General features: G+C 34.2%; 1 protein-coding gene across 2 annotated transcripts in view; it reads right to left on the bottom strand.

Moving 5' to 3' along the window:
* LOC128998491 (PHD finger protein 12) overlaps positions 1-15,248 on the bottom strand; it is a 49,992-nt gene that overhangs the window by 17,622 nt on the left and 17,122 nt on the right. For both annotated transcript variants that reach the window (XM_054424645.1, XM_054424646.1), the window contains one exon: positions 1,352-1,472. In XM_054424645.1, the coding sequence (XP_054280620.1) occupies positions 1,352-1,472 (121 nt within the window). The remainder of the gene's footprint in view (positions 1-1,351; positions 1,473-15,248) is intronic.

Below are 15,248 nucleotides of genomic sequence, written 5' to 3'. Positions count from 1 at the left end.
CACATTTCAAACTTAAGCATTTCTATTTCTAGATTTTCATCACTGTTCTAGCCCACAAAGTTAGTTCAAAAAGGAATCCGACTTTGCAGGTGTATAAGAATTTAGAAATATCAAACTCATGCGATTAACAAACGTTTAATTTTATAAAAGAATAGTATTTTCTCACGATGTATAGTTTTTATAATCGGGGCAAAGTCCACATGATGTAAATTAATTGCTTTATACTGTGATTTCAAAGTTCGGAAGTAATTCTTGTGACATCAACATTCAGTCGATAAGCAATATTGGAGAATTAACAGTATTCATCGCAAAAAAACAAATTGGTCACAAAAACCAGGTTATTTTTAAAGCTAATGCTACATTTATTAAATGTGGTCTGTGGTTTGGTCCAATGAGTGTAGACATTCTTTCATCTACAAAATACATAAGTAAATAGAATATATTTAAATTCAGTTATGGCCGGGATAAATTTACAAGACCTCAATTGATTAAGTCAAAACAAGCTTCATGACTCTAATCCTCCTTCAAAGACGGTTTTAAAAATTACCGAATAATTTTATCATCCCTAACCTTGTAGATTACAAATATTCGAAAATCTTTTAGATAGATGGTTATTGGAGCCCGGCCGTGGGCAGACTGATAGTTATCATATATCCCTAATGTACGAGACAGACCAAGGGAGAGAGAGAAAGAGCTCTTAGCCAGCATGTAGCCGACTCACCACTGGGCCGCAATGTTAAGTTCTTGTCTTCGTTTCACTAATTATTTAATGATCATTTGGTACTTATGTGTGTCTCCTATTGGTTACATGACTAAAACACAGAAATGTTTTTGTAATGAGCATCAGTAATGGCTAGACATTTAAAAAGTCAAAGAAAAAGCATTTGTATGGTAATTACATTGCTTTATAACACGCAACAGTTAAGTCTTCTATAAGATTTTTAAAGTAATGCATATTGTTTCACTTTGTCTCTTTCAAGTGTAAAAATGGAGAATTTCTAACTCTGCATGAACAATAATATATTAAGAAGATACAGAATTATTTCCGTTACAATAAAATTAGCAGTAAGTACATGCCTGCATTTAAAAAACCCCCCACAATATCTCAAGTAAGAGATGGCAAACAACAAGTTTAGCTAACCTATGAGACAAAGGACTGACGACGTTTCGATGTAGAAACTTAGGTCTCCGCTATAAAGTAAATTGGATCGTAAGGTAAGCCTTAGATTTAATTATTTTTGTGACTTGTGGTAACTCCTTCTACACACATTGGCATCGCTTATGCGTTAGGTTAAGTTAGGTAAATAAAAATCTGTGTATACAATCAATTTAGTTGTGTGGAATAACTTACTTCTTACAGTAATAGCATACTTTCGCGGGTAGTGGGACCAGTCCATAGGTGTCCAGCTCATAAGGTTTTTTCCGAGAAGCTGAGCTTCTTCTGCTCCCTCCAACTTTTCCCGGAACAGGAACTAAAGCAAAACAATCTTATACTAAAACTGATTCACAAAGTAAAAAAAGCTGTGGGGAATCAAAATTGAGCTTGAACATCTGTTTAAGTGTGATATTAATAATAAATACAGATTAAAATAACCCTTTGAGTGCCACTGAGTCAAGACCTCTTACCTGATATAATTTGGCTTATCTGCTAGATGGTGCCAACCATTTTGGAATGAAACAAAGTGAAATGTAAAATTCTTATAGCAATCTTGTTATTTTAAACTTTTGAATTTTACTATTTTAACCTCTGGATAAAAATTAATCATTATCAATTCCTAAGAGTTTTGTGCAATTTTGAAAACTTTTAGTGTTTTATATAATAACTTCTTACAACTAAAAAAAGTAAATTAAAATTTTTACCCTGTTATTTTGGTAAAAACCTTTGCTGGGAAAACACTGAGCAGGACTGTTAATTGTCACTTCTAAAAAAATCCACTAGTTCTGACAAAAACCTACTTAATCATTGTTGCACTGTTTTAAATTTGTTGCGTGGGATTTGAAATAACTAAACACTATATAAGCCATATAAGCCTATTTTTTACATTTCTCTGTTATTTGTTTAGGTTATGTTTAGGGCCGGTTCTTGGAATTTTTCAGAGTTAAGTGAACACCCGAATCAGCGCCACCTAGAATCCCCCCCCCCCCCACCACACCCCCCATGAACATAACTTAACCATATTTGTGAATTTTTTTAGGTTAGAAGAATACTTGCAATAAAAGACTTTTTCCTACAGTCACCCGGCAAATTTGGCTTCCTTGTACTGTTTATAGTACAGAAAGCTGCTAATTGCTGCATATTTATACTTTGTCGTACGGTTTTTACTTTGACGCACATCAGGATTCCAACGAAACAACACAAAACAGTGTGGCTCTATTATGCACGTAATCCGTGTACGCTTGGAAATAGGTTGGCAACACTTAAAGATAATAATACTATGAGCAGCTGATTGACTATTATAACTACGATTTAACCTGTCATTTTGTGTTTATAGTTTCGGTATTTCTGAACTTTCTTGACTTTTCTTTTAAACGTTTTTAAAACATTCCTACGATCTTAATAAACAAGAAAATACCTTTAAAGCATTTTTTTTAGGCGCGGAAACCACTTCAAATTACAAAAACATACGGAACTATATTCTCAAAACGCGGAGCACATTTCTTGCCGAGGAAAAATAGCGGAGTGATACGGACCGCGGGTACTACTTTCTCTAGGGCACCATTTGTGTTGCCAGCTGAACCTAAAAACGTGTTGTATAGTGTTTGAAAGACTAATTATTTATATGCTTTATAGTGACTGTAGGAAAAATATAATGTGTAACGCGAGTGAAAAAGGCCTTTGCTGCACTCTAGATCATTCCGCACGAGCCGCCTCTCGTGTGCAGCAAAGTGCCACTTTCACCACTAGTTACACAAATAACTATTTTCAACTACTGTTTATTACTCACAGAAATTAAAAATTTTTACACTTTTACTCATCATATACGGAAAGTAAATAACTTTCCGTAAATTTAATAACACGTACGATGCTGATCAAGAAGTTACTCATCATATAAACTTAAGCAAAACCCAAAGTTAACAATTTATTCCTAAATGTGAAATCAATTTTTACAGGATAACTTGGATACGATATAAGTTTTTATAAAGCATATTACAACGAAAAAAAGGGGAAAGTGATCAGGGGAAGAAGGGAGGGGGAAGTTTCTTGTTGTGACTAGTGGCGCTGCTTGCTTATCTTGAACATGACTAGCATGAGTCATAAAATGAAACCCACAGGCGCCGAGCTGTACGCTGCCGAGTGCAAAATCACAAATAGTGCAAATCAATGCCTTGAGTCAAGGGCGCACTAGATATACTCGAGTCCTTAAGTTGAAGTGTTGTATAAGTATACGCATTTTTCTATTGCTGTTGGTACAAAACAGAATAAATGCCTTTTGGTGTGGTTCTTTGGATGCTTGAAAAATTGCTCACTTGTCAGTAAATTTGTTTCCAATTTTGTCTTCTGAAAAAAAATGTGTCCCATTGGCGCCACTTTTTCGTGGCGCCATATGCGACCGCGTAGTTCGCGTATGGGTTAAACCGGCTCTGGTTATGTCATTTTATGTCTTTTATAATATATTTATACAAGATATGTCCATATTTAATTAAAATAAAAGCAAAAATGAAAAATCGGTGTATTACTCCTCTATACCAATGTAAAAAGAAGTAAAAAAGTTTTGTGTGCAATCCTATTAAACTCAATAATGCTGTCAACTTCCTCCCAAACCGTTGATTTAAGGTGGGCCTTTCCTACCAGCTAAGCTAAAGCTACTCATTACTGAGCTTGATATGGATTGCACATAGGGATTTGAACCAGCGCACATAGAAAGACCTCAACGCTACACTCATCAATGCAACGCCATATTCAACTGAGCTACTATGCTACCGTCGGCTGAACATGACAAGTACCACTATAAGCACATTAGCACTCGCAAGTGAGATTCAACAAACTAATTCAAGCTATTCTCGGGCTTAGGTTTTAAAGTATTAATGAATGCAATCCCGCAAGGTGCTTCTTTGTTGCATATTTGTATTGATAATCTACACTTCATTAAATAATAAGCCTACTTAATAGGCAAAAGAATGGTTTGTTTTGCCTTTTAGCGAGTTTGCCAAGTAGGGAATAAGCTACAGTATTACCATTGGTCTCATAGCAAGACTTGGACCCAGGACAGATTACCCTTTTGTTTTGAGGTCCCCAGAGGCCAAAAACACCGTCTGTTTGAGTTCGCGAAACAGTATGATTGAACTTTGGAAACGGGGGTTTATGGGGGGTTTTATAGGATAATAATTGGTTTTCCCCTTTTTGGACACTAAAAACATAAAATTTAGTTTTATGTTTTTTTTTCGCTAAGAGGCTCGCTGCTGACCTTGACTGGTGTCATACAGCAGGACACAATCTGTTCTGATCATTCTGAGGAGGTAGGGAGGTACGTGGAATGTATGCTCAATCACTTCACCTAGCGAAGTTAAAAGCATTCTACTTGTGAAGCGTGGCGAGGTTGACAATAAGCCACAACCAGTGGCTATGACCATCTGCTCTTCACACCACTTCTATCACCTCCTGGATAATGTCAAGGGTGGAATGACCAGGACTCAATCAGGCTGACGAGAACAAACTTTGGCTAACATGAATGCCAATTACGCTAAAAACGGATCCTCAGAAACGTTGCTTAGACAACAGGATGCAGTAACCTGTTTTTGGCCAGGGGAAAATGTTACAGATGTGTTACTGAAAAACAGTAATTTTCATTCCTGAAACGAAGTAAAAAATTAATACAAAGTACACCTACAGCCGCAATGTAACTACAGATGCATTTTTCTAAAAAATGTTTTTTACATCATACTACACAGAAACAAGTACTTTTCCATCCGTATTGATAGGCTGGAAATTTACCCTTTACCGTGCCTAAACACAGAAAAATAACGTTATGTAATTTTACCGTGCACTTAGTCAGCTGATGAAATAAACAGCTAACTGCAACGGCCTATTTTATTTTCTGTAATATAAAAATATTATAATTTATGTTATGTCCTAAATAAATTGAGTAAGGCATTTAAAATGAACTAATTATTCTGTGTATTATGATGTAAAGTATCGTACATTACTCGCCTGGTAATCTCCTACTTGTACAAAAATCCCGCGCGAGGCGTAACCGAGTGAACTGTTGTGCGAGCACGGTAAAACACCACTTACCAGGCTGGTAACATAATATCCTATTACATGCATAGTTTAAGAGTCTGCTATACTCACCCCATAAATAATGTAATGTAAATGTTTTACATTACACAGTTTTCTCGCGACTTAGAGGTATAATAATATAATCACTTTCTACCTATTTATGAACATTTATGAACATTTCTCTACACATTTATGAAGTTCACTCTGGCATGGTGTTGTTGTATGTCACATGGGAGTTTCAACAAAGCCAACTAGGGATCGCTTGCGTCGCTAAAATGTCGCCTTGCCATTGGAAAGAAAAGATTAGTAGCCAAAGGTTAAAAATGGACAGTTTATCACACCCAGAAGGAACTTACAAATAATTTATACACAGATCAGTATGAAGGGAAACCTATTTCACCAGGCTGGGCAGCCAATTACAGAGTAACCAAATAGTCAAAGGAATTACAGTACGGTAGTCAAGTTAAAGAGGTGAACTTATTTTATTTGAGAGTGTGCGTCCAATGTTCACCTAGCAGCGACAAACTAAAACATTCCTTACTTTCTTAAAAGCCTTCGCAAGTTTGTTGTTGCTATTTTGAATGGGTTTTCGTACTAATGCTATTCTGCGTGAATAAAACGTTGTATGCCAATGAGTGATGAAACCTAAACTATAAACTTAAATCTAGTAGGAACTTATTTATTAACATTTTATAAAAATTTATTGCATAAAAAGGACAGACAGAAGAGGACGAATAAAGTGTCAAACTTAATTAGATTGAAGGATTTTAAATAGACATCTGCTGACTTAATTTTTAAAAGCAGGCTTTACCTTCATTACTTCGTTGGCTGACTTTTTTTTTCCCACGGTTTCGTCTGCGCTTTCTTGAAGGGGTTTTCCTCGGCATATCTAACCCAAAGCAAGTTAACATATGATAATTTTTTTCAGTTATTCAATATCAATCATATTATGAACAATAAGTTTGTCACAAAATCAAATTCATCTGATTTCGAAGAAAATGTGTAATTTATACATCTGCTAATAGAAATAGACTTTAAAATCTCAAAGAATTTATTGGTGTATATGAAATATATCAAAATATATATATATATATACAGTATACCTTTAGAATAATATCTTAATTAATTGTAAAAAAAACATTTATTAGAAGTAATAAATTTACATTTTAATATAAATTCATGACCAAGATTGTTGGTTTGATTTTAGACTTGAGTCGCATAAAAAGTTGTGGTGTTTTACTGAATGTATGAAAATTTAACTTCAAGTGCTAAACACAGAACTGTTACTGGTATCACAGATTGTAAATTAAAATGTCTAATAAAAGTTTGAGATTACAGTTATACTAAATTGAACTTAAAACATAAAATATTCAGGGCTGGTCGAAATCATGTTAATATTTTTTAAAGGTGAACCAAAGTAAATCTTCGTCTTATTTTTACACAATCAATAGAATAAGGGGAAAACTCAACAAATTCTTTGTAAATGGCCGCCATTTTCCAATATGGCGGTTTTTTCTTATAGAATATCCTGTATTTTATGGTGTTTTCGGATAGTAAATGAAAATTTAAGACTTTTTCATTCTTGAGTAAATTTTGATATACTCAACTGTTTACGAGCTACAGAGAGATTTAATTTAGTCTCTCTTAACAGCTGTTATTAATCTATTGACCATTTCCATTGCCAGCTGTTTGCTAGCATTGTTGCAATAATAAACAATAATCACTAGCCTGTGTAACTTGCAGTCTGGGAATAGTTTTCGTTCACCGTGCCATTTATTTATAATTTCTTGTGGTTTTTAAGTTGTCTAGTTTTATTGCTTTTCTATTTAATAATAACAGCTGGTAAGAGAGACTAAATTAAAACGTTATCTCTCTCTAGCTCGTAAACGGTTGAGTATATCAAAATTTCCTAAGAAAAATAAAAGTCTTAAATTTTCATTTACCACCCAAAAACACCTTAAATACAGGGTATTCCATAAGGAAAACTAAGCTGACCGCCATATTGGAAAATGGCGGCCATTTACAAACATTTTATTTACTTATTTTTAAACCTCTTTAAAAACAAGGGAATGTTCCCCATTAAAGTATACTGAAAGATGTATCGTTTACAAGATCCCAATGGTGGCACAGTTAAAAAAAATCACCCTGTGTACTTATCACACACAAATACAAATTGAAATAAACATAGACAGACATAAAGAATTTGTTGAGTTTTTTCTTTTTTGAGACATGTTAAACAGTTATGTTTCAGTAACATGCGTGTTAAAATTAACAGACATTATTTAGACTAACCCTGTATTGTATATAAGATGGTAAATACAAAACTTGGTCAACTACTCATAGGAAATAGGGCAGAGGTGGTTTGGATACCGCAATTAAATTATTTGAATCAGAAAACACCAAAGATATTTTTAACATGTTGGACAAATTCTATACATGGTAATAAGTGAAGGATTTTGAAAAAGGTTTGAGAATTACTTGATTTATATTATATATTTGTGATGGATAAGAAACACATTTTGGAAAATGAAAACAACCAATTAATTGCGAGTTATAATAAACTTTTCACATAATTATTTGCTGTAAACATATCTTTTACCATAATCACCACCTTATATACAAACTCGAACTTACTTAAATATATGTATTGACATTGCATAGAGTAAAGACAAAAATGTATTACTTCACACACTTTTTAACATTAAACAGGCATATTAAATAACAGAACACAAACAGTAGTATGTGAAACGTCAGTTTGGTATTTTTATGTTTGACCATTTTTTAGTGTAACATATAAAATGAAAAATATCATTTACTGAGCGATCTAACAATTCTGTCTCAGGAAGAAGTGACAACCCATTACATTTTATTGACAGTTAAGACGATAAGCGAGTGAATTTAGTGGACTCCTTTTACCTTTATCATATGTTTATCTATTACCTGACTCACAAGTATACGACGACGACTTGCACACAAACACATAATCGTCCTAGACACTTGTGACACCCAGCAAAGTCAGCTGTTATATTTAAGGTTAGAGACATCCAAACAATAGATGTAGTGTAGAACCGCCTCATCAAATGCACAAAAAAAGATGCGGGGGCGGATCACAATGACCTTCAGTAGTAAATTTACTTTTTTCTAATGAAAGCTCAAATTGACATCTCACATAAATTATGTAACATTTAGGTTCCCCATTAAAATTCTAATTACTATCATGGGTCAATATGCCAATAATGCTATATCAAATCAATCGTGTGCCAATATAAAATCTCAATAAAGCTAGCTCTTCAGGCGGACGTGCGGAACTATTCAGCCATTGTTGATGAAATCTGGAGTAAGGATGGAGGTAAAAAAGACTATTTCATGACTAGAAAGGCCTAACATTGAGCTGGACCTGAAAATAAACCGCCTTCTCAAAGTTACTTAATTTTGCCCTGCACAGGTCTAACACTTAACTCCAAAGGATGTTTTGGATTCCGCAACACGTCAGATACTATTCAGACGATTGTATGAGTTTGTACATGACGAGTGGTGGAGTTTGTACCTGACAAAGATGAGTGGAGCCCACAAAACTCACCCATCAAATATACCAAACCTATAAGCATGTTAATTAATGATTGCCTGTATGAATTAGCCTTTATTAGGTTAAACTACTTTATTCAATATGTCTGTTTTGATATGTATGTTTTGACAACAATATTATATACCTTGTTAATGACACACTTTGTTGTGTATTAGATACACCAAGTACACTTTGGCCTCTCGCCCACAAATTGATTATCGTATTGATCGTCTGACACGTTGTTGTCCGATATTTATATCGTTGGTGCGGTCCTCGCCCACACAACGAGACTTTAACGAGACTTTACGAGACTTTTCATCGGGTAATCAAGCAGTTGCTCGGTAGCCGTTGACAAGTGAGTGAATGCGTTACGCAACTATCTCTACAGTGGTTACTTTAGTTGTCTAAAATAGTAAAACAATGAATCCCAAGTGTGTTGGTGTAATTTGGCTGCTGTGGCGCTGAATTAAGCAGCGCAGGATTAAGCTAAAGTACTGGATTCACCCACTATTCCAAAGTTTTGTCACATTCCTGTCCTTATAATCGTCAACAGTTTTGTCCCAAAGAACTGGTTTTGCTTCCACTAATGAAATCAAAATATTCAAAATATTATTGTCAATTATCAATTCATTTAAGTCCATTATAAACTCACTATGGTCACTATTCTCTCAGAAAAATACAAGAGCAGTATATGCAAAGTGCATAGCGAGAACTAGGACAACTGGGGAGAACAGAAGACATCCGACAAAAACATAGAAACATTGTTGTGTGGGCCAGCCCCCATTTGGCCACGTACGCCACTGTGTTCCAAAGAGTCGGGCGACAGTCATGGATCACACACAGTAGCATTGACGACTGCACGTTGACAGTTTATTGTTGTCATTGACTGTTAAGAGTGTGGGCGAGCGCTCATAACATCCAATGTCCGACAAAGTGTCGACCGAAATCGGATTGTGGGCGAGGGGCCTATCTGGTTTAATGACTATTTCACATTTTGAATTCTTAGAAGAGTAATATTTTTTATCCAAAGCCATAATTATAAATTGATTAACTACTATTTTCTTTAATGACAAGTAAATCATTAAAGAAAACAATCAGAATAAACAACTAAGGGAGTTAACAAGGAGAAGGTTTGGAACATAATTTTCTTCCACAACATATGCAAAAAGGTGAAAAAGAGAAACAAAGTATTATTAGAATCCAACACTAAATATTTTCCTTGATAAATATAGTTCATTAGTTTAGCAATGATTTCCAAAAATGGACTTTATAGTACTACTCTTTTACTAAACTTACCTCATTTTGAGTATATTAAGGTTTGGCCATGAACATCATTAAAAACCTCAATTAACTGCCAATTAATGTTACCCATTTATGGTACCTTAATGATGGATTATCCAGTCAATTGTGAGTTACGAGAAATCATATGAGATGTCAATCACAATACTTTTACAATTTATAAGTGAACTCTTGTAATAAATCAGTTCAAATATTGACAGTTAACAGAGGTCCCTTTTGATTATCCTTTAGTCCAAACTGTTCCACAAATAGGAAGAACTGTAAGGATGTTTGAATAAAATTTGAAAATTTGTTTAAAGCCTACTTACCTAGTCACTGGATGAACCAGTAGGCCTTTCTCAACAGTAGCAGCTAATAGGGTGGTATTTCTTTTTTTTATATTGTAAAATTAAATAATCAGTATTCTATTATGTATACCTATTGGCTTTCAAAGCCAGAAGAATGTTTTTGATTTCAAACTTTCCTAAGTTGTTATTTTTCATCAGCTAAAACTCAGTTATCACCTAGGTTGATACAAAACTGAAATTAGTTACTCTTAAAAGCTGGCAGCTGTCGTACCTTTACGAGGACAAAAGGACCTTTCAGCAAGGGTAAATCGCAATGCTATTACGCCGTATCTGACAAACGAGGTTGCATTCGGCTGAGTACCCAGAATAGACTTGCGCAAAAATCCTGATCAACAAATGCCCATATAATGGCCGATCGTTAATAGCTAGACGTCGAGTGAGGAATGTCTCCTCATTAAAGCATATACAATTAGTTTATTAAAAAAGATTACTAGAGCAAACATTTCCGCAGGGTTGTATATTTGTATTTTCAGGTGCGCCATACACTGAATACACTACCCCTTGCCACCAATATTGAAGGTTTATGACTGATCTTCAATAAAACCCAACACCTTAACTTAAACCAGGGGTTCTCAACCATTTTGCTCCAACATTCTCCCCTTAGAATTTTGAATCTTTTACACCACCAATTCTCCCCCCCACCATTAAACTCATATATCATCAATTGGGCCATTCTGATTCCTCTGTGTATTTAATTATTTATACTCTATTTTCGATAAGGCAATGTGATTAAATTAAAAAACTTAAATGGCTACAATCCCAAATTAGTTTATATTATTTTTGCTTCATCTTTTATTTTTATTTTTCTAGGAGCAAACTTGCCCCTTGAAATCCTTTCACGCCCCCAGGTTGAGAACCACTGACTTTTAACAGTTTCCAAATCGCACTCATTTACTGTCAGATAAAAACAAAAAGGTTAATTTCCTTTCAGGTAATGTCATGCTATTAATTTGATCAACCTTAAGACATATTCATGCTATTAATATTGTAAAACGGTTAAAATACCTGTAACTGCCTCGTGATTCCTCTAACATTAAATACTGGATTCCTGCTCCTGCTCATATACTGGACTATGCGCGTTTCAATGCATTAGCATCATCATCAGGTCACAAAACTAAAAGAAACTTAATCATTCTTGAATTGGTCGCGTCAAAGTTCACAAAAATGACACAAAACATTTAAAACATTTAAAAAGGGGACAAAAACTGTAGGTGGACAAACACTGGTGTACACATGACGGGTGCCGAGTCTCCACTAAATGTTTAAATGTTTTTAATGTTTTGTGTAATTTTTGTGAACTTTGACGCGACCAATTCAAGAATGGTTAAGTTTCTTTAAGTTTTGTGACCTGATGATGATGCTAATGCATTGAAACGCACATAGTCCAGTATAGGAGCAGAGGAATCACAAGACAGTTACAGGTATTTTACCTTTTGACACTGTTATTGTCAACGTGATTCGGAATAAACAACACAACATTAAGTTCATGCTATTAATTTTATCAACCTTAGACATATTCATGCTAACTGCAAATAACATGCATTCACAACAAACTTGCAGGAGCAAAATCTAGGTTTTCTGGCATATAGTATCACAAGTAGGCCTAACAAAAACACACAAGGACAACATGTAACACACACATTAGAAAACAAATAGGCACAAAGACATCCTGACAGTTTGTTATTGATTTGGTTATTGATCATAGTAGAGGACATTATCACATATGATTAACAAACGGTATAGAGAATGACATCTCCTTGGCATATTGTCACATTACTGGACATTTCGATGAATGAAGTTAGTATATGTACTGGTTGTACAGGGATCCTATTGGCGAATTTCCCTTATAGGTAATAAGCTATTACCGTCTCATGGTAAAACCTAGACTTGGGACTGATTTACTTATTTGTTTTGATCTGCCCAGAGGCCAAAAATGCCGTCCGTTCTAATTATCTATATGTGTGAGTAAGTCCTTTGGCACGATGACTCAATTAAAAATCATCTAATTTTGATAAAATTCGGTACAAACCCACATTTTATTCTAACGAGTCAAACTCATGCGAACCAGCATGCTTGGGCTATGGCGTTTTCAATAAAAACCACACTTTATTACCTTCTCTGTAGCAATCAATGTTATTTGATTAGCAAATAAATCTGACAATGTTAAGGGAATATTTCAGTGAAAATACAACCAGACAAATCAAAAACCACTTAGTCTGCAGGTTTGTTGCGGCGCTGGTATTTTTACAGTGTACTGGACATTCAGGTTATGTAAGTTTATGTTTATGTTTATGTTTGCAATCACTTAATCTGCCTTTTTTTGCGCAAAATCCAGTTATAGTTAGAAATCGGGTTCACGAGTACGAAACCCGTTACCCGCCCTCGGGCGCAGACAGTTAAACTTCATCCAATTATGACAGGAAGAAACCCAAGCGCAAAAAGTCGGCTTCACGAGTTCATTTAGAGAAAACCACGGGCCAAATGTCGGGTTCACGAGTCATGGTATAGCCCAAATTGGATAATCTCGGGCGTAAATAACAATGGTTTTGGACTTCAACTTAACCCTGCTAGGGTTAAGTTGACATCATGTCGGGATTATCTCATTTGCTCGTTTATTGTTTTTTTGTTAGCAAAAAGAATGTTATATTCGAATTCGCCATTAAATTCCGAACAATTTCATTACCCTCAACATGATATAAATTTTGTTTACTACTTATTGTCGAAAACATGCAAAACATCGTAAAAAGTTGCTGTTGGGACATTTTAATTAATTAATTACTAAATAAAAATATAACTAATAGCTTCAAATATTCATATAAATTTAAATTGCAATTGAATTTTATTTCGTAACTGTTTTATATTTATTTCAGCACTTTTGAACCCTTTTATTTCAGCTGAATAACAGCAAAATAAAAATGGTTACATCAACACTGTTAGGTTTGTCTAAGAATTTTTATTGTATAAAATTAATATAGAATATAGGTTATTTTAATTAAGTATCCACATTTAATTTTGTATGTTTTAAATTATATGTTAATATTATTATGTTTATGATTTAAAATTTGTTAAAGACCTTTTCATCTGATAATTTCTTAATATTTGTCATATCGGGATTTACAATAAATTCCTTCAATTTGCTAAAAGATAAATTCTATAGTTAAATATATAAAACGTTGTTTTACAAAAAAATATTTTTAAAATTATAACCTGTTTTCTCACATCTACGATCTCTCATGCTTAGGGCTGCGCTTTATCCGTCTGGCGTGCGCAAATACAAGGGTTTTAGTTCTTAGGCCTGCTGTTTGTAGCCCCAATTGTGAACCGATTTAATAGATCTCGGTGTCATATTTTCGTTAAATGTTATTGTAGGTTTGCCGTTTTATATTTACGTTTTATATTATTATTGGTTACGTATGAAGGCATCTCGACTCCTATAGTAGCCAGTTGTTTCTACAAATTTATTTTTTATACAAATTACTGATACATAAAAGATAATCATAAATCTTTCAAAAGGGCAGTCATTTTACTAAATAATTTGAACGGTTGGATAAAACAGCAAACCTGATAAAGTATGTCTTATATTTGAACATAATTGGTAATATAATTTTAGTTTGCAAACATTACCAAGATTTGTTCAAACAAATTTTTAAAAAATTGTATTTTCCCGATTCAATGTATTCAGTTAAGTATTATTCATAATTCAATGATTAATTGAGTAACTTTAAACTTTATTAAAAAATGAATTTAAGTGCAAGTCCACAACCTTTTATATGATATCAGTAAATACCCTGTATAATTATAACTAGTGTAAATGTTGCTCAAATTCGAGCAATTGCAAAGTATTACAGGTGAGTTATTTCAAAACGAATAACAGTCATATTTACAATGAGTTTAAAAGAGTTAACTCAAAGATTACCGGTGTGTAACTCATGGAGATACTCACGATGTATATAACAGTAATCAACATTTCCTGTAAATATTGTATCATATTTTATAACCTGGTATTGCTTTTTAATGTTTTCTACAAACATTTCCTGACTTATAGCCATATAAAGTTGTCCATGTTTATCTTCGTTATTGATAAACCTGAAGCATTCCGGCCGGTTTTCTCCTTCTCAAAATGCCTCGATGAACAGGCAACACAGGTCATTGATAGAGTGCCAATTGAGAACAAAAAGTCGTTTTGGGGTAGTGTTAGGGCGCATTTGTAACCTAATAGTTGAGATTGTCCAGGGTCAGGTGCTGACTGTGATGAGTTAAGCCTATTACGCGCCACTGTTCTGTAGCTGCGGTTGTTATCACGATTACGCCTCCTGTCTATGTTTCGTTATCGTCGCGTCGGAGGCATTTTAAAGAAAAAACAACAAATAAACAAATTATAGCTACACAAAACAACGATAAATGCACAAATTTAAGTTACAATCATACTAACACGATCCGTCATAGCGAAACAAAACAAAGATAAATACACAAATGATACAACCATACTAACACGATCCGTCTTGGGGGTTATGTTTACACAAACTCAAATAGTAAATAAATATACTCAATGTGTTTCATTGAATTGAAAAATAAATAACAGCAATTAAATTATACAGCTGATCAAAATGTAAACAATTATGTTCTCCATAAGGATAACATGGGAACTTTCAAAGCCACTGGGGCAGAGCCCAAGAGACTTTTTCAAAAATGTAAGGCCAGTTTGCAAATCTACGCGACACGCTCTTTCCAATGAGACGTCAATGGATAAAATCGGTTAAGAAATGACGGAGGGGTTCAACCGACAAAGTTTCATGTAGCGTATTAATTATATAGATAA

Source organism: Macrosteles quadrilineatus, unplaced genomic scaffold (assembly GCF_028750875.1).
Source record: "Macrosteles quadrilineatus isolate MER2022 unplaced genomic scaffold, UCM_ALF_1.0 Scaffold_7__1_contigs__length_78375512, whole genome shotgun sequence".
Lineage (NCBI taxonomy): Eukaryota > Metazoa > Arthropoda > Insecta > Hemiptera > Cicadellidae > Macrosteles > Macrosteles quadrilineatus.
The sequence above is the reverse complement of the archived record's forward strand: the minus strand, read 5'-3'. Positions and strand labels throughout refer to the sequence as shown.